Genomic DNA, 27,969 nt, shown 5'->3' with positions numbered 1-27,969 from the left:
CGACTGCCTATCAAAAAAATCAGACCATTTGGGTTATAATTTTGCAATTTGTCATTTGAAAATCATCATTTTTATGTGGGCACCTATGACGATACATATCTGTTCATCATAAAATTTTAAATTTCAACTGGGATTTAAATGTTGTTTTCTCATAAAATGTCCTGAAATAAGGAGTGCTCTCCAAAGAAATAACCTTGAAAATTAATCTGTTACTAAAGTCACCCAAAAAAAAAACATACCACACATTATCTTGTAATTTATGAGAAAAAATCAATCTTTCATTTAGGAAAATAAAAATTGTAGTATCTGAAAAACTGGGAAATCTTAATTAATTTATTTATTTGAGGAGTTGCTCACATACAGCATTTCTGCCAATTTATAGTGACGCAGTAACAAACTTAAAATTTTAACATAAAAAATTTGAACAGAGAGCAGTGGCATAAGATAGTAAAGAACAAAATAGAAGGCACGAGGAAAGGGAGGTGGAGAGGGAGGTTTATTTATTAGCCAAGGAATGGGACATGGCAAGTTTGATAAATGAGTTTAAGGGCAGAAAAAACGGGTCAATATTGTCTGGTAATGAATTGAGAAAGGAGCTTAAGGATGAGTATTCAAATGCCTTGCAACTTCTGAACACACTATTTCTTTTTCAACATGTACCAAATGACGGAGTGGATTACGCAATTGTTTTTAATCACTAGCCCTCCTTTACTCTTCAAGTGTTTGCTTTAGAATGCATGTGAGTGTATATTTTTTCTCTAAATGTGTAGAAAATATGTATGTACTTGACTCATTTTACGTTGTACCTTACACGCTTTTGCAGCAAAATCATTCAAATCCCTGGAGGCCAAAACTGAGCTCTTCAAAGCAATCCTTCAGGTTACCAAATCAAAATCATATGAAGAATTGAAAGGAAAAACAATAGAGTGGAGTAAAGTTAGTGAGATATTGAATGTCAGGAGTGAATCATGTCGGCTGTATTGGAACCGGTATCTCAGTGGATTTTTGGCCTTCGAGAAACCTACGCCAAAGAGAGTCATCATTGGTAAATTGATTGAATGGTGAGTTAAAACATTCAATGTGGGCCCGAGTTTCATGAATGTCGTCAGAATTGGCCGATAAAATAAGGAAGAAAAATAGAGTGGTTTTCGCGCCATAACTTCCGTTCAAATACTGCTATTTTCAAACGGTGCACACGGTTTAGAAGAGGGAAGCTTGCTGAAGGCCATGCACACAATCGAAAGACTCTGAAGTGGATATTAGTCATACATGGAGGCGGAGAAAGGCCCCCTGTCATACCGGCACAGCACGTCAATTGACGTGCTTGGTGCTGAATGTGTTAACCTTGTTCTATTTTACATGTGTTCATTTTCAAGCTATTTACTTCTTGCTTAACCATCACTCTCTACACTCTATTCAATAGTCATTGAAAGTCATCCTTATCATAGCATTTTGAATAAATTTGTTCATCGAAAATCTATGACCAAACTTGGTCATCCTACGAGCCTATTCTCTTGTGCTGTCTACTTCCATGCCTTGCTCTACTCCCATAAGAAACATGCTAAATGTGTGGCATCTGATGAATTGTTTCCTTACTTCTTAGCATGTATTCTCGGCCATTAAGTAGATTCTTCTTTATGTTGATATGCCTTTGATATTCTATTATTTCTTTCTTGCTTTGACCATTGCTTTCTTGCTTTGCCGGCCTCGGTGGCGGCGGGGTAAAGTCCTCGCCTGCCAATCCGAAGGTCGCGGGTTCGAGTCCCGCCTGGGTAAGTTACCCTTATCCAGGGCATGGATGTTTGTGATTGTTAAATGTTATCAACCCCGATATAAAGGCCGAACAGTGCTGTTTTCGGTGGTATGTGAAATAAATAAATAAATTGCTGGTTACTTGGCTATTTAGGTATGAAAACTCTTTTACCTCCTCAAGTTTTTTATGCATATTTAACATTGGTTGTGGTCTCTTCTCTTCTTATGCATACTAATAACTTATAATTAATTCTTAATCATGTATAATTCACGCCCAAATCTTTTGATCAATTTAAAGGTATATTTATAAGTATTACTTATGAAAAATTATGGTATAAATTTCAAGCTGATTTTTGATTTTGCATTGTTTGCATTAATTTGGTGCCTCTGATTATCACATAGTATGCTAAATTTTCCCACTTGCAGCATATTAGTTAATACATTTCCATTAACATTGCATGCTGTCAAATCATGGTTAGTGTTCTTTGTCAAAGTTAATGCAATGCTCTTTGGTGAAGTTGTGATTATTTGATGGGGGTTGTGGGTTGCGTGAAGAATGTTTACTTTCTTTTGTCTTTCAAGTGCTCAGTTCGGTGGCATGCTCTCAATAGAAGATTCTTGCTTGCACTTTCTACAATATTTCATTCATCAATCACATAAACAATTGGTGTCAAAATAAATAACTCTTGCTATATTTTCCCTAATAATTTACAATTATCATTTTTCAGCTTGAAACGTTTGAATGTTAGCTGTTCCTCGGAAGTGGATTGGAATAAAATTTCTCCTAAAGTTTTTAATCTCCCGTCTACATTTTTGTGGCATGCTTTTGCCAGGGAATGTGAAAAATTTTGTATTAAGTACACGGGAGACAAATGGAAAGGTAATTAAAATTTTATCTTCTTGTCTTTTATCTGATTCGTAACTTATGTCATCATTTGATTATTTTGTCTCATTTCAGAAGCTATATCACAGATGTCTGCTCTGCAGAACACCATGACTCCAGGAAATATGAAAGAACCCATGTATGAATGCTGCAGATTTGTCAATTCCAAAATTGTATACATTTTGTAAATAAACTTGTAATGAATTGGAAGCCTTGAATTTAACAATATTTATTTGGTGTAGGAACTTGCATTAAGATCTAAGGCATGTCGAAAATAGTACAATAGATTAATGATTATAATACAGGGTAGGTTCAGACATACATATGTACCACATATGCATATGGGAAACAGTAACTACACGGTAGAATATTATAGAGTTGTTCTTAATTGATAGGAAGGTGTACAAGAAAGTGATAAGAAGTATATGATAGAATAGTACTTAACACACTCAATGTAGATGCCTTGAATTCAAGGCATCCCGCGCTAGCTCGGTCCTGTTAGGTTTCTCGGCCTGCCATCTGCCTCCGCGTCTTCTACTAGACCCTGCAATTGTGCCCAGCGTCTCAGTGTGTCTTCTCCTGTGACTGGATACAAGTCGTTTGCTTGCAGCAGATTTTTTGCCTTCTTTTTATTATAATATATTTACATATTATAATATTTAATATTTTCTTTATTAATAGTGCAATTTTTAATAATTTCGAACTATGTATGATTGTATACGATTAAGGAAGACATAATATCTGATATTATTGCAAAATATTTTTTCCGCGTGGCGGTGTGTTATGATAAATTTTCTCAGCATTGAGTGTGTTAAGTAACACATGTACAGTCCCGAACAAAAAAATCAACCATCTTGTTGCAGTGAAAGGTGAAACTTAACCCAAAAATTATGCGTGAGAGGAAGTGACAAATCTGCACTCACTCTACTTCCACCTTGGTGTATTCTGTTATGGTAATAAACGACTCTTCTCGTGACGATGAGGAGCGGGACTTACCCCAAACAATAAATAAATATTTTATTGGTCCCGTTGATATGTAGTGACATATATAGGCCCCGTCAATAAAGTGACAGTACATATATAAAGAAATTTAAACAAAATACAGCAATATTACATGTCTTTATACAAGTATTCTTTTACATTGTAAAAACAATTGTCAAGTAAATATTCTTTTAATTTATGTTTAAAACATTCTAGTCTTTGCACATTTTTTATTCCATCTGGTAAATTGTTAAACAATTTGCATCCCATATATGCAGGCCCTTTGCTGAACAGAGAAAGGTTGTGAGTACTAGTTATATAATTAGATTTTTTTCTCGTATCATGATTATGAACATTTTCATTTGTCTTCAAGTTGAATTTACCTCCAAAATTTTTTACCAATAATATTGACTCATACATGTAAATACAAGACAGAGGCATAATCTTCAGTTTTTTAAATAGGTCTCTACAACTGTCTCTTCGTCTTGCATTACAAATAATTCGTATGGCCCACTTTTGTAATTTGAAGATTCGTTCGGATTTAGGGGAATTACCCCATGCTACAATGCCATATTTCAGTCTACTATATATGTGAGCATAATATAGCGTGATGGCTGTGTCAGTATTTGTTAATATTATCATTCTTCTGATCAAGTAGCAACCAGAGGCAATTGAAGAGGCAAGATAGTCAATATGACTGTCCCAACTGAGGCTTTCATTTAAATACAAGCCTAGGAATTTAGTATCTGTGGTACGTCTAAGACTACTGTCCATAAACTTAATGTATGGACTATGGTCAATTTTTTTCTGAAATGGATGAAATAACGTATAGGATGATTTAGTCTTATTTATTACAACCTTATTCAGGGAACACCAACTCTCCATATTTGAGACAGCCTCCTGAGCTGGTAGAACAACATTTCCTGCCTGCTTTATCAAATGATTGGTATCATCTGCATACATAAATACTTCACCATTTAACGAGTTAGGTAGGTCATTAATATAAACCAAAAATAGCAGTGGTCCCAGGATGGAGCCTTGGGGAACCCCTCTGACAATGAGGGAAATGCATTATGCCTGCTTGTCTTCCTTTTGCATTTCAGATTCACTTGCCTTAGCTCTCAAAGAACATGAAATTGCTTATATTAATCATGGAGCTTCCATCAATAAACCAGAGTATTCATCATTCAATGAGAATAATGATAAAATCCATTATTAGTTGCTAGGTTGCATATTATAAAAAGAAGAAATTATAGCGGAGGTGGTCATATTTCTTTGGTCCCACTCTGCTATGGAGCATTTCGTCATGGAAGCTGTGAGTAAGGCCCAGCTGGTGCTAGCACACACTGTGCGACTGTTCTAAAATTGCAGTTGCTAATCAGTAGACCTTGCAACTGTTTTGTGTCCGCAACATTGAACTGGAGTTGGGAGGTGCACCCAGGACTGATTTTTGACGATCTCAAAACAATCTGGAACCAGTCACACACTACGGTGGGTCTGAGTTTGACTTAATAAGTGCACACGGCCAAGCCAAGGCCATAAAAACATTTACCGCACTAAATTAACACTACACTGGTTGCACAATAGACTCAACTAATTAACGGCGGCCCCTTTGTCAGTACACCCGTGTGAGGGCAGAAGTTTTGTTTCAGATGTAAACTGGTTGCAGACGCAACTGATTTCCAACTGTTGTCACAAAATAGTCACTGCATGTGTGCTGGGCCTGAAGGCATGAGAAGGGTCAGGTGGGTGGCAAGTGATTGACCATGTGTTGACCCCCTCTACCATCAAGTTCTGTAATGAAGTTTTGCTCTTGCATGTAATTTACTTTAAACCGCAATCCAAATTTGCTGATTTACTTGGTAGTTTCAAGATTACAAGCATGCATAGGGTGAAAGCAAAAGTATGTATGTAATTTCTTTGAGATGTTTCCTGCATCATAAAGTGCTCGCGTTCCCTTAAATTTTACCCTAGCCTTCTCTACCAATTCTTTTCTCTCTGCAACATTTTGATCATTTACTGTGTGTGATTTTCTAATCACCCATTAAGTCCTTTCCTTGCCAATACATCCAGTTTGGGATGGAACAGCTATAAATGAAACCTCTGAAAACAAGTGTTTGAGGTGTGAAATTGGGGCTGCTTACAGAGCTTTCACAACTGGTGCCCTCAGTCCAGCCCCAAGTGGTTTAATTTTTTTCAGGACTACATATACAGTATTTGAGTGCATAGTTAAAAAAAATTGTAGTACTTAAATAGTGGCTGATAAATAATCATTGACAGAATAGTAAATTTATCCTTGAGGAAAATTTTCCCTTTTTTTCAAATCCATTTCAGTTAAGTAAGCAAGGCACCCCCCAGGGCCAGATACAGGATGTATGTGGCCCGGGACCCATTTTGGTATGGTATGGTATTTAGAGGAGGTGACCGACAGCTGAGGTCATTTGTGCCATGAGGGAAGAGACACCCTGCGTCGACATTAGCCTGCTCTTACCGAAAGGTGCCCAGGGGACCACGGCTTAATGTCCCATCCGATGGATAGAGTTGCACTTGAAATGTCCTACATATAGCATTCAAGCAGGTCTCTGAAAATTCTCTGCCACCACCAGGGTTTGAAACAGAGTCCACATGGAAGCCAACTCTAACCCGATCCTCCATTCTGGTGGAAGGCCCCCTGTGTTTTTAATTTGTAACAAAATAACAGGAAATGTGAGTGACACAATTTTCAGCAAATTAATTATCAATATACACATACAACTAATGCATATTACAATTTGCAGGCACCTTTTTTGATTTTCATGCCCCAAATTCAGCGATGATGCCACGTTGAAGACTACATTTGGCAAAAAAAGCAGTCCTGCTTCTCGTCTAACTCCCTAATACATGATGTTTTTTTCTGATTATGTCACATTTACCTCCATAGGCAAAAGGCTCACACTTGGTGGGTAACCTAGGGCTAGGGCCCCCCTTTCATCCGGCCCTGGCACCCTCTCAGTGTGGGGAAATTAAAAAAGCAAATACATACTATGGTTTGAATTATTATATGACCAGGCCTTTAAAGGTTATAATACAAACGATTTCAGAAAATTATTCACGATAGCAATGCTACCTATCAAAAATTGTGCTGTGCATGGGTTTTCTTGGTTGATTCCTTTTCCCTGTCTCTGTTATGATTTTAAGGAGATGACAAATGAAAAATAAAATGGTACTGTCTATTGAATCAACGCCCATGAATTACCTAAGTACTTAAGAAATGTCGGTATTAATGGAAATTATTTTAAAATGTTACTATTCTTCAAATGAAGGTAAGGCTGATACCTCGTGTCGCTCGAAGAGTTTCGAAGTACAAAGGAAATATTTCCTTTGAGGTTCGAAAAGCCCGCTTTTAAAACAAAGGAAGAGCGTGACAAGGGTGCCACTGTAGAAAGGAGGTCTGCGAAATTTAGATGCAGGGATTGTCGCAACGCAGACGTCCGTATTTAATTAGATCAAGGAAATTCGCGTGGAATTCGTGGAATTATAATAACATCAATTAGTATGAATTGGGCACTATTGTAACACCACTCCATATGAATAGGGGATACATTATAATGCAGCGGACAGTCGGAAGATCGGCGCACTAGTCGGAGAAGAAAATGTTCAACTTTTGCATCTGTCATTAAGACAACTTGGTTATCAATGATCCAAATCGCGGATATTAATTGGACAGAAATAGTAGGAGCGCTCAATCAATGGAAAGGTAAACAGCTATGGTGTTTAGGATTGACTACGGCGAAATTTGATTTCATGCAAGTGCTGCGTGTGAAGGGTTCGTAGCGAAAGGAAACTTAATATTTAGGCGGTAAATCGTGATAGTTATCCACTTGATGTGTCACTCACCCACCATTCAAAGTTTTAAATCCCAAAATATATATGAAGCGAATAAAACATTTTCTCTTAGTTATTTTTGTTCAGTTGGTATTTCTGCGTAAGGAATGTTTCATTGGGTCCATCGTTTCATGTTTATTCTTGAGGACTTATGAATTGGACTATTTTCGTGCCGACGAAATTGCGGCCGAGTTCGTATGTGTTTATACTGATGCTGTAAAAAGTTATGTGCCATTCATGGGATTTACGACTAAGGTATCACGGCGTTTCCGTGTCATGCGTTGAATGTAGTGAGCTCTAATGGTATTATTGGATCCTTATATTTTGTGTCACTCGGTGTGTTTGACTTTGTAATTAGAATTCACCTGTTTTCCCGTAGTATATCATTTGATGGTGGACTGTCTACATGGCGTTTATCGGGTGGTACTTTCCTCCAATGGTTCCACTTCGATTCCGTCGCCATGGGGTACTCCTACTATTTCTGATCATCCTTGTTCCTAGCAGTGTCCTCATTTTATTCTCTAGTCCAGGTATGTCACGTTAAGTATTACTATCATTGTAACTCATGAAGAGGCGTTTTCTCTTGTAAATAAGTTTGAATATTTTCAAATTACTTACTAAATTGATCGTGCTACAATCCTTGCATCTTAATATTTGTGAGCGGCTCACTTGTGTTGGAAATATTATGAGACTCTTTCGCGCTGGAGAATGCCGACCATTTTTTTCTTTTTGGCCATCTCTCCATGAATCGTCAGGTTTAACTTTGCCGTTGTGTCAGCCTTCAATTTCTTATTAGCGCCTTTTTATGAAAACCGTGCTCTCTTCTCGTCATTGCTTAGGTTAATTAGCCTAATTAACTCCTTCATTGGTCATTCGAACCACTTCCAGCTGTGAGAACAATGGTATCTTATCTTCAGTGAGAATGGTTTTCTGCGATTCCATTTGTATAAAATACTTGTCTATGCCCCTAATTAATCAGAGAAGAAAAATAGGTTATCCTCATATATTAAGTAGTACCAGTGTACTTTGTATTAATTTCTACTGTTCACTTTCATAGTTTCTGTAACCTATGTGTATATATGTGGTTCAGTTTTGGGTCAATGGAAAATGTTCCTGTATCATTTAAGTGTTTAGTAATGAGCTGTCTCCTCTCCAATGAAAACCGAATGATAATGGAGGGACTTATTGAATTTAATTATTTTTCGATTGTCAAATAATACTCTTTGATTTTTCTTCTGTCATATGCTTGTAGCTTTTGAAAAATCAGGATACATTTAAAATGCCAGAAGTAGATTATGTGTATTTGTTAAATCTGAGTCGTTTCATTCTTAACCCAACAATTCATCAGCAGACTCACTAACATGATGCGAACAGTTGTCATAGCATATTTTATTTCGCCCTTTCTGTGCCCATGCATTGAAAGAGTAAATCTTAACCCTACGGCACTCATATGCAGTTGCAGCTCAGACATTTTGTTTACTTTGTGTTTTCACTAAGTGTAGTCATGGGTGGGAGGGGGGAGTCTCTGTGCTCAAAAAAATACATTGAGGTTAAGAATGTTGCATATGAGGTAATTTAAAAAAATTGCATTGGGCTACAGCTGTATCCCACATGTGCATCCGTGATTCAGTATCCCATGCAAGTGCCGCAGGTTTAAGTGATCTTAAGATCTAAATGGCCAACCTGAAGGCCCGAGAAGTATATCAGACTTTGTGTGAGTAGGGTTTGGTATGGATGGGAGAGAGCAGCCATACCATTAAGACCAGGCTTAAGAAAAACTGAAGGTACTTCAGATTGATTTAACCTCAAATGTTGGCAGGGGTGGAAATTAGAAGCAATGAAAGCCATGCCATCAAAGCGGCTGGTGCTCAGAATGCTGTTGGAGCATCATAATCCAAGAGGTTGTTGAGATCAGCTTATATCTTCATAATTTCAGCATGGGTATGGGTTGTCAACCAAGTAACACCTGAAGGCTGGTAATAAAATGCGTTAGAAATGTAATAGAAGATTGGAAAATATATTCCAACAGCCAGCCAGCCTATCAGATGATTCTTAACTCCCCCCTCCCCTTTGTTGGAAATAGAAAGATGGTTACTTTGAATCAGTGGAATCCTGACAGAGCAGGGAGCACACTACCTTAAGACAAAAAAACAAATAGTTTTTTGAAATATCTACGCTATGAGAAAGCATCACCTGGTATGAAGCTCAGGAAAAATTTTTACAGGATCCTCACCCGGAAAATATAAAACCATTTGTTAACCCATTTTCATATTTGCAAATAGCTACAGATAGTCTCTAACTATGAAACATCTGTCAATAATTATTGACAAAAAATTAATTCCTGGACAATTTAGATTTTTTTTGTGAAATACACTCCGGGGAGCAGATGACTAACTACCTCACTAAATTTAAGTTCCTGCTCAATTTTCTGTACAGTACACCCCCCGATTATCCGGGATAATGATGGGGAGAGACAGCACGAATAATCGGAACTCGGATAACCCAAACTTTCACTTAAAATGTCTTGCAATGTTCATAATTTACCTAAAACAGACAATATATTATTACTTATGCAGTTATTTTCTTTATTTAGAGTGCTTCCCAGACTCAATTAGAGCTTTCTTCGCCAGGTCACGATCTTTTTAGCAGTGATAACATGGTTGTACTCGTATTATTAATGCTCCGTGTAAGGCCTGGTTTCATACACCACACATCGGTGGCTGTGTGATCACGGATACAGAGAATTGTTTTGCACCAATGCTTCAAAACCACTGCTCGACGTCGGAAACTACGCTGTCAGGCACCACGCCACGGTGTCGCGTCTCACACAAGTTGCCCGGGTTGCAACTGTAAGGCCCAGCGCACACGGTGTGACTGTTTTACAACTTCCGATGCAAACCAGTTGCGCGCGCAACTGTTTTGTGACCTCGACAATGTATTTGAGTGGGGAGCCGCACACTACGCGACTGGTTTTTGACGATCTCAAAACAGTCTGAAACTAGTCACATGCAACCGTGGGCCCGCGGTTGCAGTTGCGTTGCAGACTTCAGTTGCACGAGACCACGTGGTGTTTTGGTGGTATTTTGACGGCCGTATAGTGTCGATCTCAAAATGAATGATCAAGAAGTCAACATGAAGCTCGTCGGAGCTATAGAGAAGCATGAAGTCCTGAACAAATACAAACTATCTAACGTCTTTGGTATTGATAATAGCTCACAGCGTCTTCTTCGCGTGACTCAGCGATAGTAAGTGCTGACGGCCAATGAAAGGGCTAAAAAACAACACGTACCGCACTTAATAAACACTCCACTGATTGCAAAATAGACGAAACTGATTTACAACAGCCTTTTGTCATTACACCTGTGTGCGGACAGAAGTTTTGTTTCAGTTGCAAACTGGTTGCAGATGCAACTGATTCCCAACTGTAGTTACAAAATAGTCGCTCCGTGTGCGCTGGGCCTTACTGGACGTGTATCCGTGATCACAGAGTGCGGTCGCGCACTGCGTGGCTTGGAAAACTGGAACAAGGTGCTCCTATGAATGCAGCTAGGGTGCGATCGCTTTCCTTTAAGGAAGGGATTCTAACGGAAATAATAAGCCACGTGTATCCTAGCATTAATGCAGTAATTCTGATGATTTTGCGTCCGATTTTATTTTTTTTTTAAACCTTACCTACCTTACCTATGTGGCCACTCAAACCTCAGGAGGTTTTTGGCCTCACCAACAACATGTCGCCATTTATCTCTATCCGCCATCCATTCTGCATCTGCTCTCATCTTCCCTAAGTCCCTTTTCACTTGGTCCTGCCATCTTAGTCGGGGTCGCCCAAGCGGACGTTTTCCTCGGGGTTGATTTTCAGATACCATTCTTAGCATGGACTCATCTTTTCTCCTCTTTACATGACCGGCCCATCTTAATCTCCTGCTTTTTATTTGCGCTATTATATCCGGATCTGTATATAGTTCTCTGAGCTCTTTGTTGGTTCTGATCCTCCAATCCTGATTTTTTTTAAACATCATGGAGAAAATTGAACGAGAGTGAAAATCTTGCACAGATAAACCACAGCCGGATAATCGGGAGTCTGCTGTTCTTGAGTGGTATAGTAAAGATACTTTTTGATAAAATGTGGTAAAGAAGTGACTGTAAAGGCAAAATTTTGCTGCAATATTCCATACTTTTACGCATCACTTTCTGACCCCACAATAGAATACTTAGTGATAGGTGGTATTTTAATGTTTTAATTCAAAGGGAATGCAGTTTATTTCATTTCAGTGTTCTAACCCTTAGAGCATTCACTGATTTTGATGTTGCAAATGTTCAGGTTTGTGAAAATGACTGACTATACACATAACATAATCATGTTCACTGTGGCTGGAATGGGATTAAAATCTTCCATAGGTAATTTTGAAACCAAATAACCTTTCTTATTGTCAATACATACACACTAAGTTAAATTGATGTGATCAGGGTGGAAGAAAGTAATAATAGTAGGTAATAATATGTATTATGTTAAGGAGTCGATATAAGTTGTTCCTTGCAAGAAGACACACGTCCTTACAGAGGCAGTAAATGGACTGCTTCTATGTGTTTCTATGTCCTTATATCCAACATTTGCCCTGTCTATAGTCCCTCCATGATTTGTTTTGTGATCACTTATGTCAGGAAAAAAATTCTAGAATATTTTATGTATAACGTAGTGTATGGCTATTTTCAGTTTTAATGATTGACTATAAATTTGGCTGATGCATAATAAAAGTGATACATTATTAAATAAATTAGGATTTTTGGTTTCAATAATAATAATTTCAATCATAATACTTGTTTATCTGTCTATAGGCTACATTGTAACCAGTGGTGCCGTCTCCATAGGGCCTGAGGGGGCCGGAGCCCCCTCAAAAATTTGTTTTGGGTGTGAGGAAAAAGTGTGTCAGGCTTGTAGATTTTCCCCGGAGTGTCCAGATATCAAGATTTGAGTTATCAGGGTTCTAATGTTGATCATATAACTCTTCTAAAATTCGTAAGAAACTTAAAACTCACTTTTTATAAAATTTCCATGTTCATATAGGGAAAGGGAAGAATTTTCAGGTCAGCAGGGACAAGGTTTTAGCCATTATCGTTACAAGTCTTTCATGGTTTTTTTTCAGTAATTCAAGTATTTTCATGAGTGCGTTGATTTGAAGTGCCCAAGAGAGATTGGCCCTGAGGTGCACCCTGAGAAATTTTGTATAACTATCATCTGTTTATTTTATGTTTGCCAGTGAGCTTTCGTGAGAGTGCGGAACCTCTCAGAGGGCTTCGCTTGGTAAGGACTCTAAAGGGGGGACTTCCTCAAGAGTCCTTACCAAGCTTGTTACCTATTGCTGCTACACCAGCCATAGAATTTGATCCTATTGCTGTGTATCAAGTCTGCTCATGTGGCCCATACAAATTATTCCTATTTTATTAGCATGAACATCATGCTTTTTCACATTTTTACTCCGTTCATAAGAAGGAATTTACAGGAGATTGGATTGGTGTAGTGACTAGAGTGTTTGCTTCCCACCCTAAGGGTTGTGGTTCAAATTCCAGCGTTGGGGAAGAATTTTCAGAGGCTGTTCCATCCCTGCTGGTACGCTTTGTGGAGTGCTCTTCAAGCATAGGCATCTGTTGGGAGGGACATTATATTGTTTTCCCTTTGGTGCCTTTTGCTTAGAGTAAGCTAATACCAAATTTGGGTTTCTCTTCATACTACCTTACTCTTCCATCATGGTGCAGATTTTCTAAGCTATCAATCACCTCCTCCAAATATGTACTAACTCTACCTAAAATTCTGAGGTTGAAATGATGTTGTTAATGTTGTGCACATTCTGACTTGATTGCAGATTTGAGTGGTGAGCAGGCCCTTGTGGAACAGCTGGCCGAGTTGCAGCTGCGCCTCCTGCACCTTGAGCAGCTGCATCGCACTCGCCAGGAGGAGGTGCAGATGCTTGCCACGTATATCGGGCAAGTGCTGCTCACAACTGCACCTCCAAAGCTGGTCACCACCACCACCACCGCCAATCCTGGCACATCACGACGCCTACCGTCACCTTCTCGCCACCTGTCGTCACCTTCTCCATTGCGTGATGCCCCTGCTGCTCCCATCCCCCCTCCGCATGCTGCCAGCCTAGCCTCAGGTAACCTCAACTATTAATAATGCTGATGTTTCTTTCATTAATAATTGTCTCTTTGATTAAACATATACATAGCAGAAAGACTTTTAGTATGAATGATATTTTACCTTTTCAAATTTCTTCATTGCTGATGGAGCTCACTGCACAGGATTCTGGAAAGGGCATTAGCGCTTAAGATTGATGCCATCAGAAGCTTGTTTACCAAAGTGGTTACCTCAGTGATCCTGTGTGTTCCCTGTGTTTTTCATGAGTGTGCATGTGAACTCAGGTATCAATTTTGTTGAAAAGGGATTTTCAGACTGTCATTTCAGAAAATGTTGAGTTTTCTTATAAGTATTTGTTTTAAGAGCCTCTATTTCCCCTGAGGTAGACCAACATGGAGGATGGGCTGAAAATGCTCACTCACAGGCTCGCTTTTTTTTCTTAATGCACTAAAGTTCATTATTTTTAACTCAAACAATGAATTTTGTTATCTAAATTTATCTGACAATATTCATTGCTGAAATCTAAAAATCTTTCATCATTCGTCTGGTCCCTTTTTCCATCCCTGAAACCGTCACTGAAACACTATATCAGCCAATCAGAATGCATGTCCATGTGGAGCAATTGCAGCGTAACGCTTGACAGTCGTGGAAATGACATATGTAAACATAAACATGCTATATATGAGTGACCACTTTTCACAAGGAAAAAAATGATTGTGTGATTCAGGCTTAAGTTTCATGAAAATTTGACAACTTTTGAATAATTGGTGAACGATATGAAAGGAGGCATCCATTAATTACGTGAGGTGATTTTGGTGATTTTTGGACTCTCCCTACCCCCTTACTAAAATATTGTGAGATTTAACTTGACCCTTCCTATCTTCCCTCGAATCTCACATGAGATTGTTCAAAATACATATTTTCAGGGTGAATACATTAATCAATGCTTCATCGAGGTTGGATTTATAAAAAAAGAATTTGTTTAATTACCGTGTAGAATTTAGACATATTTTAATAGAGAAACACGTTTTCCTTAAGTCAACATAGTTTTCTTGCAAATTTACAGTTTCTTATAGAAAAAAAAATTACACGATACTTGCCAGGACCCCCACGTGAGATGGGTGAGAATCGGCTTTCCCCCCCACCCCCTTTTAATGCCTCATTTAATTAATGGGTGCCCCCAAATGGAATTACTTAGGAGAGAAACACTTCAGCATATGTATGATAATAGAGAGGAGATTGAGACACAGGAAATTCCTAATAATTTTAACAGAAGTAAAGGGCCGAAGATTAGCGATTCATTGCTTCTGGTGTTGAAAATAAGAGAAATCGAGACCCTCCTCCTTTCATCCTACCACCACATTTGCTCTTCATACGCTGCGAGACGCAAGGTGCAAACCATTGAGTCTGAATGGTTGCAGCCCAAGTAATTGGCTCTCAAAATTAAAATTTCTTGATAAAGGTTTATGTAATGTTGGGTTTCTACCAATGTCATAATTCTGGCTGTGATATCAAATCTGTACCATTTGAGGAGCTTTCTTGTTGTGCCAACGTGGTGTTATTTATTCCTGATTTTTGTTCATCTTCATCATCATGAGTCAGTATTCAGAAGATTGTTTTGATGCAGCTCCCCACTAAGTTCTCGTATCAGCTTATCTCATAGCCCTTAAATAATTCTTTGTATTATTTTCTTCGTCACCTGCTACATGTATTTTATTCTAGGCATCTCTTTGCCATTCTTCCCTTCTACTTGTTAACCTACGACTATGTTCATTACATCATTATATCTCACGATGAGGCCCTTTAATACATTGTTTCTTCTACTCAAGGTTTTCAGTAGGCTTCTCTTCCTTCTTACTTTTCTAAAGAATTCCATATTGCTCACACTATTTCTTCATTTGATCTTCATAATTCTATTGCAGCTCTGGATTCTGAATACTTCAAATCTTGAATACTCTGCAACTATCATATCAAAATCACTTACTTATCGTAATAATTGTATTTTTTCCCCTTCTCAGTGAACTTTGGATTCAACTCGTCAACTGGCCATGTGTTTCCTGCTCCTCCTATCAGCCCCCAGCTGCGTGCATTGCTCATCAACGTGACGGGCCATGGCCTCTCTGCTTCCCAGGCGCCTCTGCACCTGCCCTCTGTCTACAACTTCCTGCCTCATTTGCTGGATGAACCCCTTGGGCTGAGACCTGCATTCACGTTGTCTGGTGGTAGAACAGGAGGTATGCATTCTTTATAATTTGCATTCAATTTCAGCCACCCTTTAGCTGTGTTAGATAGATAGCAGGTCTTACACATGTTGCGGAAATATTCAAAGGGGCAGAGCAAATAGAAGACCCCAACAATCCCCCCTTGGCCCTTTTCCCAAGGTAAGGAAGTAGGGCTGTGTCGTTCATGAATGAATCGTTCATTTTGAACGGTTCATTGGCATGCACCGAATTAATCGAAGCACGCTCCTTGTTTTAAAGGGTTTAATGAATCAAGTCGATGGTGTGGTTCATGAAGAATCGAAGAATAATTTAAGAATCAAAGAATCATTTGGACAAATATCAGAGTAGTAGAAGTAAGGTCTTGAATTACTTAGCGGGCCACGGATGACAGTAGGTCTTTGTATACTCTGGCCTGTTTCAAGTCTGGTATGGTGTCATTGAGGCTTAATAATTTGCATATCTTTATTTGTGTTCATGGCTTTCTCTCAGTTTCAGTGGTTTTGGGAGTGCCCACTGTGAAGAGGGAGGTTCAGAGTTATCTCTTGGCCACGTTGAAGAATTTGATGGAGGGGATGAGCAAGGAGGAGGAGGATGATGCATTGATTGTTGTCTTTATTGGAGAGGTGAGTTTTTCTCTCTATCAAGTATATGGTGAAAAATTCTGAGGAAAATAAGAACTCAGTCAGGAAAAATCAGGTAATTTTAATGAGTACTCCACAGAAAAAAAATCATTTGCATTGACTGGGATTCGAATCCGGAATCTCGTGACTCGGTAAAGTTATCACCGTGGCTAGTCCCGGTATACTTTAATTAGTTAAGAGCGATCGCCTCTATGTGTTCAAAGTTCGGGCTTTGCTCTCCGGGTGTGGCACTGTGCACACAATTTGGACTGCTTGTGGCATCATATGCTCAGCAGTCCATACCACCTTGACCAGTATTGTTCACATATTTCCACTGATAAAAATGACATCTCGCTAGCTTAACTGGCTAAAGCACTCGGCCGTAAATTGGGGGAACCAGATTCAAATCCCAGTCAAGGTGAATGAATTTTTCTCCGTGGATTTTTCACACAATTTGTTCATTGTGGGTGCCTCTGTAAAGTTATCACCATGGCTAGTCCCAGAATAATTTAATTTAGGAATTTGAATGTGGGGAAACTTGTGACAACCCCTTATTATGGTATTACTGTTGTTGGTTATCAAGAATGGTTGTTATAAATCTAGTGAGGCAACTTTAAGTTGGTACTTTTCTTTGTCTCATGGTTATTCTTAGATCTCATTTGAATTATTGGGGAAATCACCATCAATTTTTTCTTACCTTTGCAGACGGACAGAGAGTATATTCTGCAGGTTGCAAGGGACATTGAAACTCAGTAAGTACCTTTTAAGTGCACAATTTTGTATGATGTTGTTCAGGATGTAAGAAGATGCTTTCGCTATTTTTGTTCATATTTGTATCCCTAATCATTTTCAGCCATTTATCAGTCAGATAACTTTGCTTAGGTTCGACTTAATTTAACTCTTGGCAATGACTTGTTCTAAATATTTATTGTTTTAGGCCAATTTCATAACCTGATGTGGTTGATGTAACAAGAGCTTTCTGATGTTCTATCAGTTATTGTTTGTTATGCAGTGAAACATCAGCTGACTCTCGAATGACCTTCAGGTTCTTAGTATTTCTACTGCCTACTTGAATTTGATGTGAGTACGTCTACTTGATTAACTTGCTCAATTTGTGGAGAACCAGTTGTAGCATCTTGTCGAAAATGTAGTATAAAGCATTATGGTAATCCTTCAGAGGTATTGTAACGTTTATGGCTTCCTTTTAAGCTCTTGAATTTCCGTAGTGTTCCAATAATCGATGCATGTACCATGAGGACTAACCATGGGTGGATTTAGGGAGGGGGACCATGCCCTCCCCCCCTCAGGCGCTCACAAAATGGACAAGATTTTTGATACGGTTATCATCAAGTTCGTTTTTTCTCAATAATTTCATTTCATGTTAAATTTTTTTATAAACTTTGATTATTATTTTTTAAATTATTTAGCTATTTAAATTCATATAAATTATGATAGTAAACTTCAATATTAAAATAAAGGGAATATTTCGTACAGTAATTGTTATATGTTGTTTGTCAAATATGAGAAGACCCTTTGCTGGTCCCCCCACTACCCCCAGAAAAGAATCCTGGATCCGCCCTTGGGGCTAACCACACAGTACGATGAACCCTGGTGAAAATTGCATTGAGGATGTAAGGATCCAAGTATGGTCTGGTCTGTGTGGTGGCCATGGAACCCAAAGGCTTGTGGTTTGATTCTGGGATGTGTTTCTGCCCTCAGGTTCCCCAAACAGGTGACATCTGGCCTGTTGGAGGTGGTGGCGCCTGCTCCCTCTTATTACCCCTCTCCATCATCCCTTCGGGAGACCCTGGGCGACACTCCAGAGAGAGTGGCTTGGCGTGCCAAGCAGAGTCTCGACTTTGCGTTCCTCATGTCGTACTGCTCCCCCAGGGGCAGACTCTACGTGCAGCTTGAGGATGATGTCCTCGCTCGACCTGGCTATGTCTCTGTCATGAAGGATTTTGCCCTAGGTCGCATGGCAGCTAGGCAGCCGTGGTTTGTCATCGAGTTTTGCCAGCTGGGCTTCATTGGTGAGTGGGAGTGGAAACTCTTCTTTGCAAGTTGAATTTGATAATACTTTGGGTATTCCACAGATTTTCATTTAGCTGCAAGCACAGTTTCAATGACTGAGCATCATAGTCATGGTTCACCAACTTATGAAAACTGTGGTCGGAGGTGAATAAAATTCTTTAGAATATAGATTATATTATCAAATCAAATGTAAAATTTTTTCAACACGTGATGCCCAAAGGAGATTCATTTTGGGGATCTTCAACCGAGTGGACTGAGAAGATTGAGGTTCCATATGCTGTGAATAAAAATAAATGCTACCTGAGAAAAAATCCACTGTCCCAGAACTTCTTTCGCAACCCAAATCTTGACCTTTCTCACTTTTGCTGCTACCATGAAATGTGACACCACTTAATGTATAGTTTTCTTCCCCTCGTTTGGGCTGTTGAGTCTCCCTTCCTCTTCCTATCCGCTCACTGAAGTCCACCATCAGCATTTGGGGTCAAGTCAGTGCCATCAAGCAAAGAGGATTCAAAAGAAATAATGTACATATACAGTTTTATACATTAATGCTAGTCCTCTCTGGTAAGGTGAAACTAGGAAAAAATAAATCTGTTTTCCTTAAGTGTGAAACATATTTGTATTATTTTGATCACATCAGATTTTCATCTGCTTCTAGGAAAAATGTTCAAAGGTGCTGAGCTTCCCTGGTTGATCCAATTCTTCCTCATGTTTTACAATGATAAACCTGTGGACTGGCTCCTGGAGCACCTGATTCACACAAAGATCTGCCGATTGGACAAAGATCCAGTACGTATCTCATCAATTTACAAGTCCTCATTGTTGTTTGGTGGAAAATGTAATGCTTTTGGACGAATTCGATAATTCACATTATGATGTATACATAGTCCTTATTGTTAGGATGTTAAAAGATTTTATTGCAATTTAAAGAGTATACAAGCCCTGATGATGGAAGATATTAAATTCAGATACCTAGGTATAGTTTTTCTTTCATTTAATAGGACCTAAACTTGAGATGATTGTAGTGGTGATTATTGGAATGCATACATGGTTCATAGTTTGTACCACCTTATACCATAAGATCTCAGTTGTGCTTTTGAGATGTGTTCCCTTTTCAGTGTTTCTCTTCTTCCGATTTCAGAAATTTTGCAAGAAAGCAAGGCAGTTGTTGTGGGTCCACTACAAGCCATCTTTATTCCAGCACATTGGCACACATTCCTCCCTTAAAGGAAAAGTTCAGAAGCTGAAGGTAAGCATTCATCCATTCATTCATGTGCACACAGGTTAAGACCCATTCTCCCCCTTGATAATGGTTGCTTAGCCAATAAAAAAACTGGTTTCAAGGATTTTAATGGACTTTGGACGTACACTTCTAAATTTGCTCGGTGTGTTCTGATCAAGCATCTCTATACACAGTTTAACTTGTGCGTGATTTTATATTTGCAGGACCGCCACTTTGGGAAGGTGCCGCTGTTCTTCCCGCATGCATCCCAGAATCCCCCAGCCACGGTGGATGGGGGTCGCATGAAGGCCTACCGGCGTTACACCCTCTCCAGGGCATATGCTGGCGAGACGTTTTTCTGGGGCCTTCTCCCTCAACCAGGCGACACGCTTACCTTCAAATTCACACCTCCTGTGCAGCTTAAGAGGTAGGCCACCCTCTTATTTCTTGGGCAAGTAATTGCAGCTTATTTTTCTGGTTGCCAAACAGATGAACTGTATTAACCACTTTATAGCAACAAAACTGATTCAGCTATTATAATTTCCTTTCAATGTGTCCTAGTTAATGCTTTCACCATTGTCACATGAAGTTTCATGTATGTGCGTTGGTTAGTAATTTTGTTATCAATGCAATTGTAAAAACTTGTTATTTTCCGATCTGTGCATATGACGTAATCATCATTTCAACTGTCCTCTTGCTTGAGAGTTCTCCATTATGAATCCACCAATGATACATTTAGGAAAGCTGTAGGATAAATTCATTTAACAATTATTTTGGATTTTGAGTGCTCTGAACTCCCCCGGAGTCATGCAAAAAGAGCAAGGGAAGAGACTGCTCACGGAAAATCTATACTGAGGCATTCCCAGGTACGTAAGGAATGCTTTCTGATAGATTGCATTTTTCAAAATTAATGTAAGTCGAAAATTCTTCCTAAGACTGCTCATGAGACTTTGTTCGATATGAAGAATTCTGGGGTGTATTCTCTGCTAAATTAAATTTTTTACGGTGGTTTTTATTAAATCGTATGATTACTCTTGAGTTATTTTCATAAATACACATTTATATCATCTGATAGTTGAATCTTATAATTTTTTGGTTGAAATGCAGAGTAAAATATCATTCCCCCAAATTTACCATTTGCACAGATTCGCTGAGGTACATTATATTAAAGGCACTTCCCTAACCTGGAGATAATATTGCTTTATTATATAATTGTTCATTTGAAGGATTCATAAAGTAACTGACAAATCTTCAATTATCATATCTTCTGTATTTCATGTTAAGTCAACTAGTGGATCCGATGGTTTTGCCATCATCATTTATTATTGTAAAAGTAATAGGGGATCACAAGCAAATCACAAATAAAATATCCAATTTACTCGCAGATTTGTCAATTTTTAATTTTTATAGTCTCTTGTTCATGCATAAAAATCTTTCACTATTGCAGGCATACTGTCACTCTGTCTCTGCAATGTGAAAGATTTAAGAAAATGTCGCCTTTGTCTTCAGCTACTGATGAGGTTGATGATAACTCATCTTTCCCTTTCTTCTACTGAAATCTTTTAGATAATTTGCAATTTGGGTCAGGGTTTTGTGACATTGCTCCATAGTGATGTTACTCCATTTTTTGGGTGACAATTGACTGATAGTGCATAAAGTTGAGTGGGTCAGAATGCAAAGGGTATTGCACTTTTACCACTGCACAGTTAAACATATCAAGAAAAAATTCTCTGGACCATTCTTCTCATAGTATGGTCTACTATTTCTTTAGAAACAGAAAGTTTGGTTTTGCAAGTGATAGCCTGCATTCCCCTAATGATGCCATCTGGATTCTCCATCCTTCCCTTCCGTATCTATCTTCACCCTGGAGGTGTCGACAGCAGTTTTGTAATCGATTGCCTAATCTTGGTGGTTCCTCTTTCCTTTTTCTTTCCTCTCCTACTTCCTTCTGGGGTACTTGAAAAATATCTAGGACTTTTGAGCCTGGCCTCAGAAGTTCATTCCCAGTGCAGTTGCATATGTGAGATGATGAAAGTTGTGTGTTTTTCTAATATTTTTGACTCTTTCTTTGGGTAGATTCCTGTTTCGTAGTGGGAATGCCGAGCATCCTTCTGACAGATTCTACAACACCACTGTTGAGCTGTTACCTTTGTCATCCGCTACTGCCACTACCAGTTTTTTTGTGCCTAACCCTGAAGATGATGGTTATATAACCGTTGGTATGTAATTCATATGTCACATTCTCTCTGCAATATTTAATTTAATTCCATCAGTGGTTATTAATAGCTGCTTGTAATGTTTGTATTTATTATGTAATATTCCCTAGACTTTCTTTTCTGTGTGTCTGTTGTTAGAAGATGATGTGAGCATTTAATGAAGAGTTCCCTATTTAGATTCAGTTAAAGGAGGGGCAGTCAGTATCATATTGCATTTTGAATATGAGGCAGTGTGCTATGTTCTGCCCTACTGTACACATTTGGTTGATGTTGATCCCTGTAAAATTTGGGTGTAGAATGGTTGATTCAAATGACTATGCTTGTGTTAAGATCACAGAGGTTAGAAATATCAGGAGGTTTTAGTCATAGCTACCAGGTGACTTCAAATCCTCATAGGAACAAAATGCCGAAAAACTTTGGAATTCTTTTCCAGTGAATCCAGTGAAATCATGGCTGGCAGCTCAACAAAATTGAATGTTTTATTGGAAAAGGATGAAATGCTGACTTAGAAAGTGAGAGAACATTCGGCACTCTATATGCCTCTTTGTATCACTCATGCTCTCTAGTGCATGCACAGGTCATGAGTTAAGAGGCTACTCAATTTCTCACTTCAGATGCAAATCGCTGTCGCTTTTGAGAAAACAGCAAGAAGGCTGCTAACAAGCGATGTGATAGCGATGATCGCCCAGTGATCATCGCTTAAGTTGCTCCTTGGAAAACATACCTTAAGCTGTAGATGTTGGACAGTTTTCTTTGCAATAATTTTATGACAGTGTACCAATTTGCTGGTAGCTGTAAGCTATGTCCACTAAAGTATGTGTCATTTTTAATGTATAATCTTTTCAGGCAAGTTTGATGCAATGGGCATTGCTGAGGGCAATGTTAGTCGAAGCTTTGGACCTCTGCAGGAACTGCGACTCAAAGTGCACAGTGAGAGCGACAACTGGGCCATACTCAGCGAGGTAAATATTGTGGACTAAATTGTTTTCATCTGGCTTCCTTCATACTCATATTTTTTATTCATTATATACATTGTTTCTTTGTTGTCCTAATCCTGCCCAAAATAATCATTGTATTCTTTTGTGCATTCCACGGTTTTCTGTATTGTGTGTCCATAACTTTTGGTGTGGTAGCCTGGTGGACTTTGATCAGAGGGCCTTAGGTTCAAATCCTGGATGAAGCCTTTTGACACTCCAAAACAAAATCCTCGAAGTGCGAGTTGGCCCCAGGAAAGGATCTTGCTCCTTTTCCCTAAATGTGTGGAAATTATCATGTTGTGGCTTTGCTCTGGGTTAAATCCCCCTTAGCCAGCACAAGCCAACCTCCTGGTTGAAACACTGAGTGGGAGAGTGAACTCTTTGTCTTAGAACATAGGCTTTCGCAGCGAGATTCATTGATGTCGACGACTTTGGGGTGCACCCGCGTATTGTGCATTGTTATGCAAGCTTTTGCAGCTATTGCAGGTCGTATCATTAGGCAGTGAATGAGAAAAATTGGAAAAAGTTTTCAATTGTACACTCGTCAACCCTCCTGACTCCACAGGTGTAGTGGAGGGGGGAGGGTGATGCTGACGTCAGAAGAACTCTTCAGCTCTGTTCTTGAGTGGCAAGTGGACTATCCCCCATTGTGGTGTGGGAGGCAAGTGAATCATAGCGGAAACTATACTGGAAACATTGTCATCGTTGTTTCTTCGGAAGATTCTCTTCCAGGTCTGGCTGAGTTTTATGCCAACCGATCAGTTGAAATTCTAGCGGCATTTCTCAATTTCAATTGCCTCCCAAATTAGTCGTCTGTGATTATTTTTTTTATTATATCTCAGCCATTTGATACGGAAAACGAGACCTCCAATACCCAATTTGTCCAGGGCTGAGAGAGAGGCTCTGTGAACTCAGGAAAATCAATGAAATACTGATATTGCCTGCTGACAAAAGGAACGCTACTGTGATCATCTCAGAGGATGACTACCGAAAGAAGGTTTGTGGTTTGTTAGACGACCCAACCTATATAGAACTGAAGTCAGATCCTACGGCAAAAATCCAGAGGAACATCAAGGACCTCCTGAAGCATTCGTCAATACCCCAAGAGGATAGACGACCACTGATCCAGTTGGCTCCTAAACCTCCAGGACTTTATGGCCTGCCTAAAATTCATAAGGATGGGATACCGCTCTGGCCCATTGTAAGTGCCATTGATTTACCGACACACAAGCTTGCGAAGTATCTAGACCATAGCCTGCAGCCATTCTCAGGCCTAACTGCCACCTATGTTAAGAACTCCTCCCATTTAATCAAAATTATAAAGGAAGCCAAGATTACAGAAGATGATCTCGTTGTTAGTTTTGACGTGGTATCTTTGTTCACCAAAATACCTATTGAAGATGCCATCGAAGTCATTAAGACTGACGGGAAAAGGCCTCCCGAAAGATATTCCAAAAATGGTGGAGTTTTGCCTTCATAATTGCTATTTCTCTTGGGGAGGGAAATTATATGAACAAACAGAAGGGGCATCCATAGGTTCTCCTTTATCACCTGTCATTGCGGATCTTTACATGCAAGAATTTCAACAAAAAGCCCTGGATTCTTTCCCTACGAAGCGGAAACTCTTTGTGAGATATGTTGATGACACCTTCGTCATATGGCCTCACAGGACAGATGAACTGAAAAGATTCCTTGAACACTTTAATAGCCAAAATAGTTCCATTCAGTTCAATTTAGAAATGAAAGAAAATAACCAATTTCCCTTCTTGGACATTCTCGTCAAGAAGAAATGAGATGGCACGTTGGGACATTCAGTTTATCGTAAGAAAACACATACTGATCGCTACTTGAATGCCAAATCACACCATCATCCTAGGCAAAAAGCATCAGTCATTAAAACCCTATTTTATAGAGCATGTGCCATCTCAGATGCAGATTCGCTCACTAGAGAGAAACAACACCTTCAATATGGAGGACGGCCATCCTTTAGCGTCATCATTCAATGGAATAGCCTCTTTCTACAATGGAATTCAAATCAACGGCCACCTGACTATCATTATATATAAAGGATTGCAGCTCTGCAGATCATTTGGACACGAAAGCGCGAGCTGGAACATGCTCAAAACTGTCGTCCACAAAATATGAGTCAACGCAGAATGAACCCGAAAAACAATCACCAGTTGTCTTCTAATTTTGAAGTTGTGTGGTTTATTGTATTTTGCAGATTCTCCTGGAGCCAGATACGGAGAGTTGATGGCAGACTTGCAGCTCTTGCTGAAGACATGCTGGTGTCAACCTAGAATTGTCAACGAGGTGGATTCTCACCATGGCGGTGCTCTTCTACGTCTTCTCAGGGACAGAACGGCCATTAAATTTACGGCGGAAAGCATCGGTCGTCACCAAAGGGAATAATGCCATTCCACGCATATATTTTTCTAAAGGAAAAAGTTAGCGTACGTATTAAAGTGTTGATATTTGCGTGAGTATAAATGTCTAGTGTATAAATGTGTACATAAACACTCGCTCGCACACCTGTGAGTGTGTTGTTTGAAGGGTGTCCTAACGTGGGTGCGTTTGTGGGTTAGTGTGAGTATTAGTGATGGTGGGTTACTTAACAGAAATCTCTTGAGCATCTCAAATATTCATGTCTCCTGTCATACTTGGCATTTAACGTGGTGTCATGAAGTATTTCCTCGTTGAAAGTCAGTAGTGATGGAATAATTAATTTATGCAAATTTTGAGAATTTTCTTCTGACTTGAAGCTTTAATTTTTTTGAGTGAAATTTATTTTATAGGATATTTAAAAAGAATAAAATTGCCGTGGCGATGTTTGACATCAATTTGGGAGTCTATATGACGTAAGGAGTGTGGTAGTCTGTGGCTTACCTGTTGTCAAGGTTGTTATTGTTCAAGTATTACGTGAGCACTCCTTAGGAAGGGGTAGCAAGTTTGTTTACATTTGCTGACTAGTGGGAGGGGGATGTCTCAGCACTGTTAATGTGAGACAGGAAGGTCTTACTCTCAAGTGAAGAAATAAGTAATGGGCTGGTGGAGTGGTTGGTTCGTTTATGCTAAGAGTAAATTATTTTACACTATACACAAGGTCCAGATAGTTTACACAACAGTGCACCTAAGTAATAATTCAATGAGTAATAAATTTTATTTACTTATAAATACTACGAAAATACTTATGTAGTGGACCTCTGTTTTATGGCTATCATGTGACGTTGTTAAGGTAACTCTTCAGAAATAGTATGAAATTTTTGGTTTTCTTAATTTAAGGTAAAAAATGAAAAACTCATACGTAAGCAAGTGAGTGGAAGAGGGGTTTGGCAATTTCCTAATTTTCCTTAAGCCTGAATGACACGATCATTTTTTCCGTCCCTCTGAGAGATTGCTCCAGCGATATGTTTTCTGGTACCCAAAGAGTGATAGTTCGATCCATCGTTTTCTGAATTGCAGGGTCATTCCCACTGTCTCTTTTTTCATCGGTTTTTTTTCGTCACTTTCCGTAAATACAACTGTCATTCAATTTAGTGCCAAATGTGGCATTACAATCACTGTCAACGGCCTTGCATTCTGATTGGCTGAAGGACGGTGCCAGCGATGGATTCAGCAACAGAAAAAGGGGATGTGCTGAGTGTTGGAAAAATAGATGGAAAACCGATCCCTCGTGCCATCGGGGAAAGTAATCACAAGAAATGGTCACTTTATTCCAACATTGCCGGAGCTGTCCCTCCAAAGAGGTGGAAATACATAGTGATCATGTAGAATCTGAGTTTTTCCCGGCGTATGCTCTGCAGGAATATTTCTCGGGTTTCCCACCGGGTGTCGTATCGGGTTGTAGTTCATCAGGGGTTAAACCATCAACCCCTGATGACGATGACGGACTTAGTCATGGAAACGTTGGGAACTACAACCCGATACGACACCCGGTGGGAAACCCGAGAAATATTCCTACATAGTGATCATGTTTTCCAGGCTTTTCATGGGGGAGGAAGGGGTCAAAAATGTGTTGGATATTCACTCAAAAACTCACAAAATATTGGTTGCGAGGGATAAAATAAACCGCACCAATGTAAATCGTTTCCGGTTGTGCTCCAAAAAACGAAAATGAATCACTTTATTTGTTATTAAAGCAAAACATAATCAAAACCCACACAAATAATTACAAACTGCATTAGTATGGAAAATAAAAGTAATTGAGATCGTATATCCAACGAAATGAAGGAAAGGTGCTCACGTAATACTTGAATACTTCCCTATGGCCCCCTGCGTGGATCAGGTGAATTTGGAGAGCAGTCCTAGGGGACTCCTTTATATGTCGCCATGAATGCCATGCGTGTGTGAGTTCACTGCTGTGAATGACTCTCATTTGATTATAGCCACCGTACATTTACAGTGGCTATATTGTGCAAGTCCCGATTTCTATGACTTTTTTTATCTTTAAACTAATTTTTTGAGACAATGGATGTGATTTAAGAGGTTGAAGTTGAGTGCCTTGTTTCATTACTCTTGCAATCTCACGTGACTTTCCTTTTTTTTGGAGAAATCAATTTTAGAATTTGTTTGTTTGTTTTATGAAGGTTGGGGAAAAAGAATCTCGGGGTATCTGCTTACTGGCTTAAGATGGAATATGTGTATTTTTTACTCTTTCATATTTGGTAAAAAAAAAAGACCAGTGGAGACTACTCTGTCGTCAATATCTTATGGGTGTGTTTGGTTCTCAATTCTGCCTGTTCATGAGCTTAAGAATTCATTATTGATCATGATGAGAAACTGCTGAGCTGCTCCAGTCTTACTGTGCCATTAGGTGGCTTCTATTCATTATGTGAGGTGATTTTGACAATTTTTGGACTCATCTTCCTCGAGATAAGTTCTCTGGAGATGATCAGGAGAAGTTCAACCCCTCTCCCTTAATCTCATGTGAGATTAAAAGAAATGTTTATTTCTAGTACAAATATGTTAATCTATGCTTGAGTTAGATTTATTTAAAAAAACAATTGTTTATTGATTATTTGTTTTTTTTTATTTTTGGCATAGGAAAATGGAGCAATGTAACCCA

The 27,969-nt window shown here is 39.0% G+C and overlaps 2 protein-coding genes across 12 annotated transcripts in view; both read left to right on the top strand.

Annotated features, from left to right (window-relative positions):
- Window positions 1–2,845, top strand: part of LOC124158861 — a 56,538-nt gene extending 53,693 nt beyond the window's left edge. For all 11 annotated transcript variants that reach the window (XM_046534242.1, XM_046534247.1, XM_046534252.1 and 8 more), the window contains 3 exons: window positions 824–1,061; window positions 2,481–2,632; window positions 2,711–2,845. In XM_046534242.1, coding sequence (XP_046390198.1) covers window positions 824–1,061; window positions 2,481–2,632; window positions 2,711–2,823 — 503 coding nt within the window. In that variant the 3' untranslated portion in view covers window positions 2,824–2,845. The remainder of the gene's footprint in view (window positions 1–823; window positions 1,062–2,480; window positions 2,633–2,710) is intronic.
- A 4,750-nt stretch (window positions 2,846–7,595) lies between these two features.
- On the top strand, window positions 7,596–26,738 carry LOC124159821 (alpha-1,3-mannosyl-glycoprotein 4-beta-N-acetylglucosaminyltransferase B). The gene is made up of 13 exons (XM_046535729.1): window positions 7,596–7,735; window positions 7,860–8,010; window positions 13,342–13,635; window positions 15,635–15,850; window positions 16,328–16,461; window positions 17,164–17,210; window positions 18,178–18,488; window positions 19,148–19,278; window positions 19,631–19,738; window positions 19,936–20,138; window positions 21,788–21,930; window positions 22,774–22,889; window positions 25,129–26,738. The coding sequence occupies exons 2-13, from the start codon at window positions 7,887–7,889 to the stop codon at window positions 25,156–25,158; spliced, it is 1,857 nt and encodes a 618-aa protein (XP_046391685.1). The 5' UTR covers window positions 7,596–7,735; window positions 7,860–7,886; the 3' UTR covers window positions 25,159–26,738.
- The last annotated feature ends 1,231 nt before the right edge of the window (window positions 26,739–27,969 follow it).

The sequence above is a fragment of the Ischnura elegans genome, chromosome 5 (genome assembly GCF_921293095.1).
Source record: "Ischnura elegans chromosome 5, ioIscEleg1.1, whole genome shotgun sequence".
NCBI lineage: Eukaryota > Metazoa > Arthropoda > Insecta > Odonata > Coenagrionidae > Ischnura > Ischnura elegans.
The sequence above is the reverse complement of the archived record's forward strand: the minus strand, read 5'-3'. Positions and strand labels throughout refer to the sequence as shown.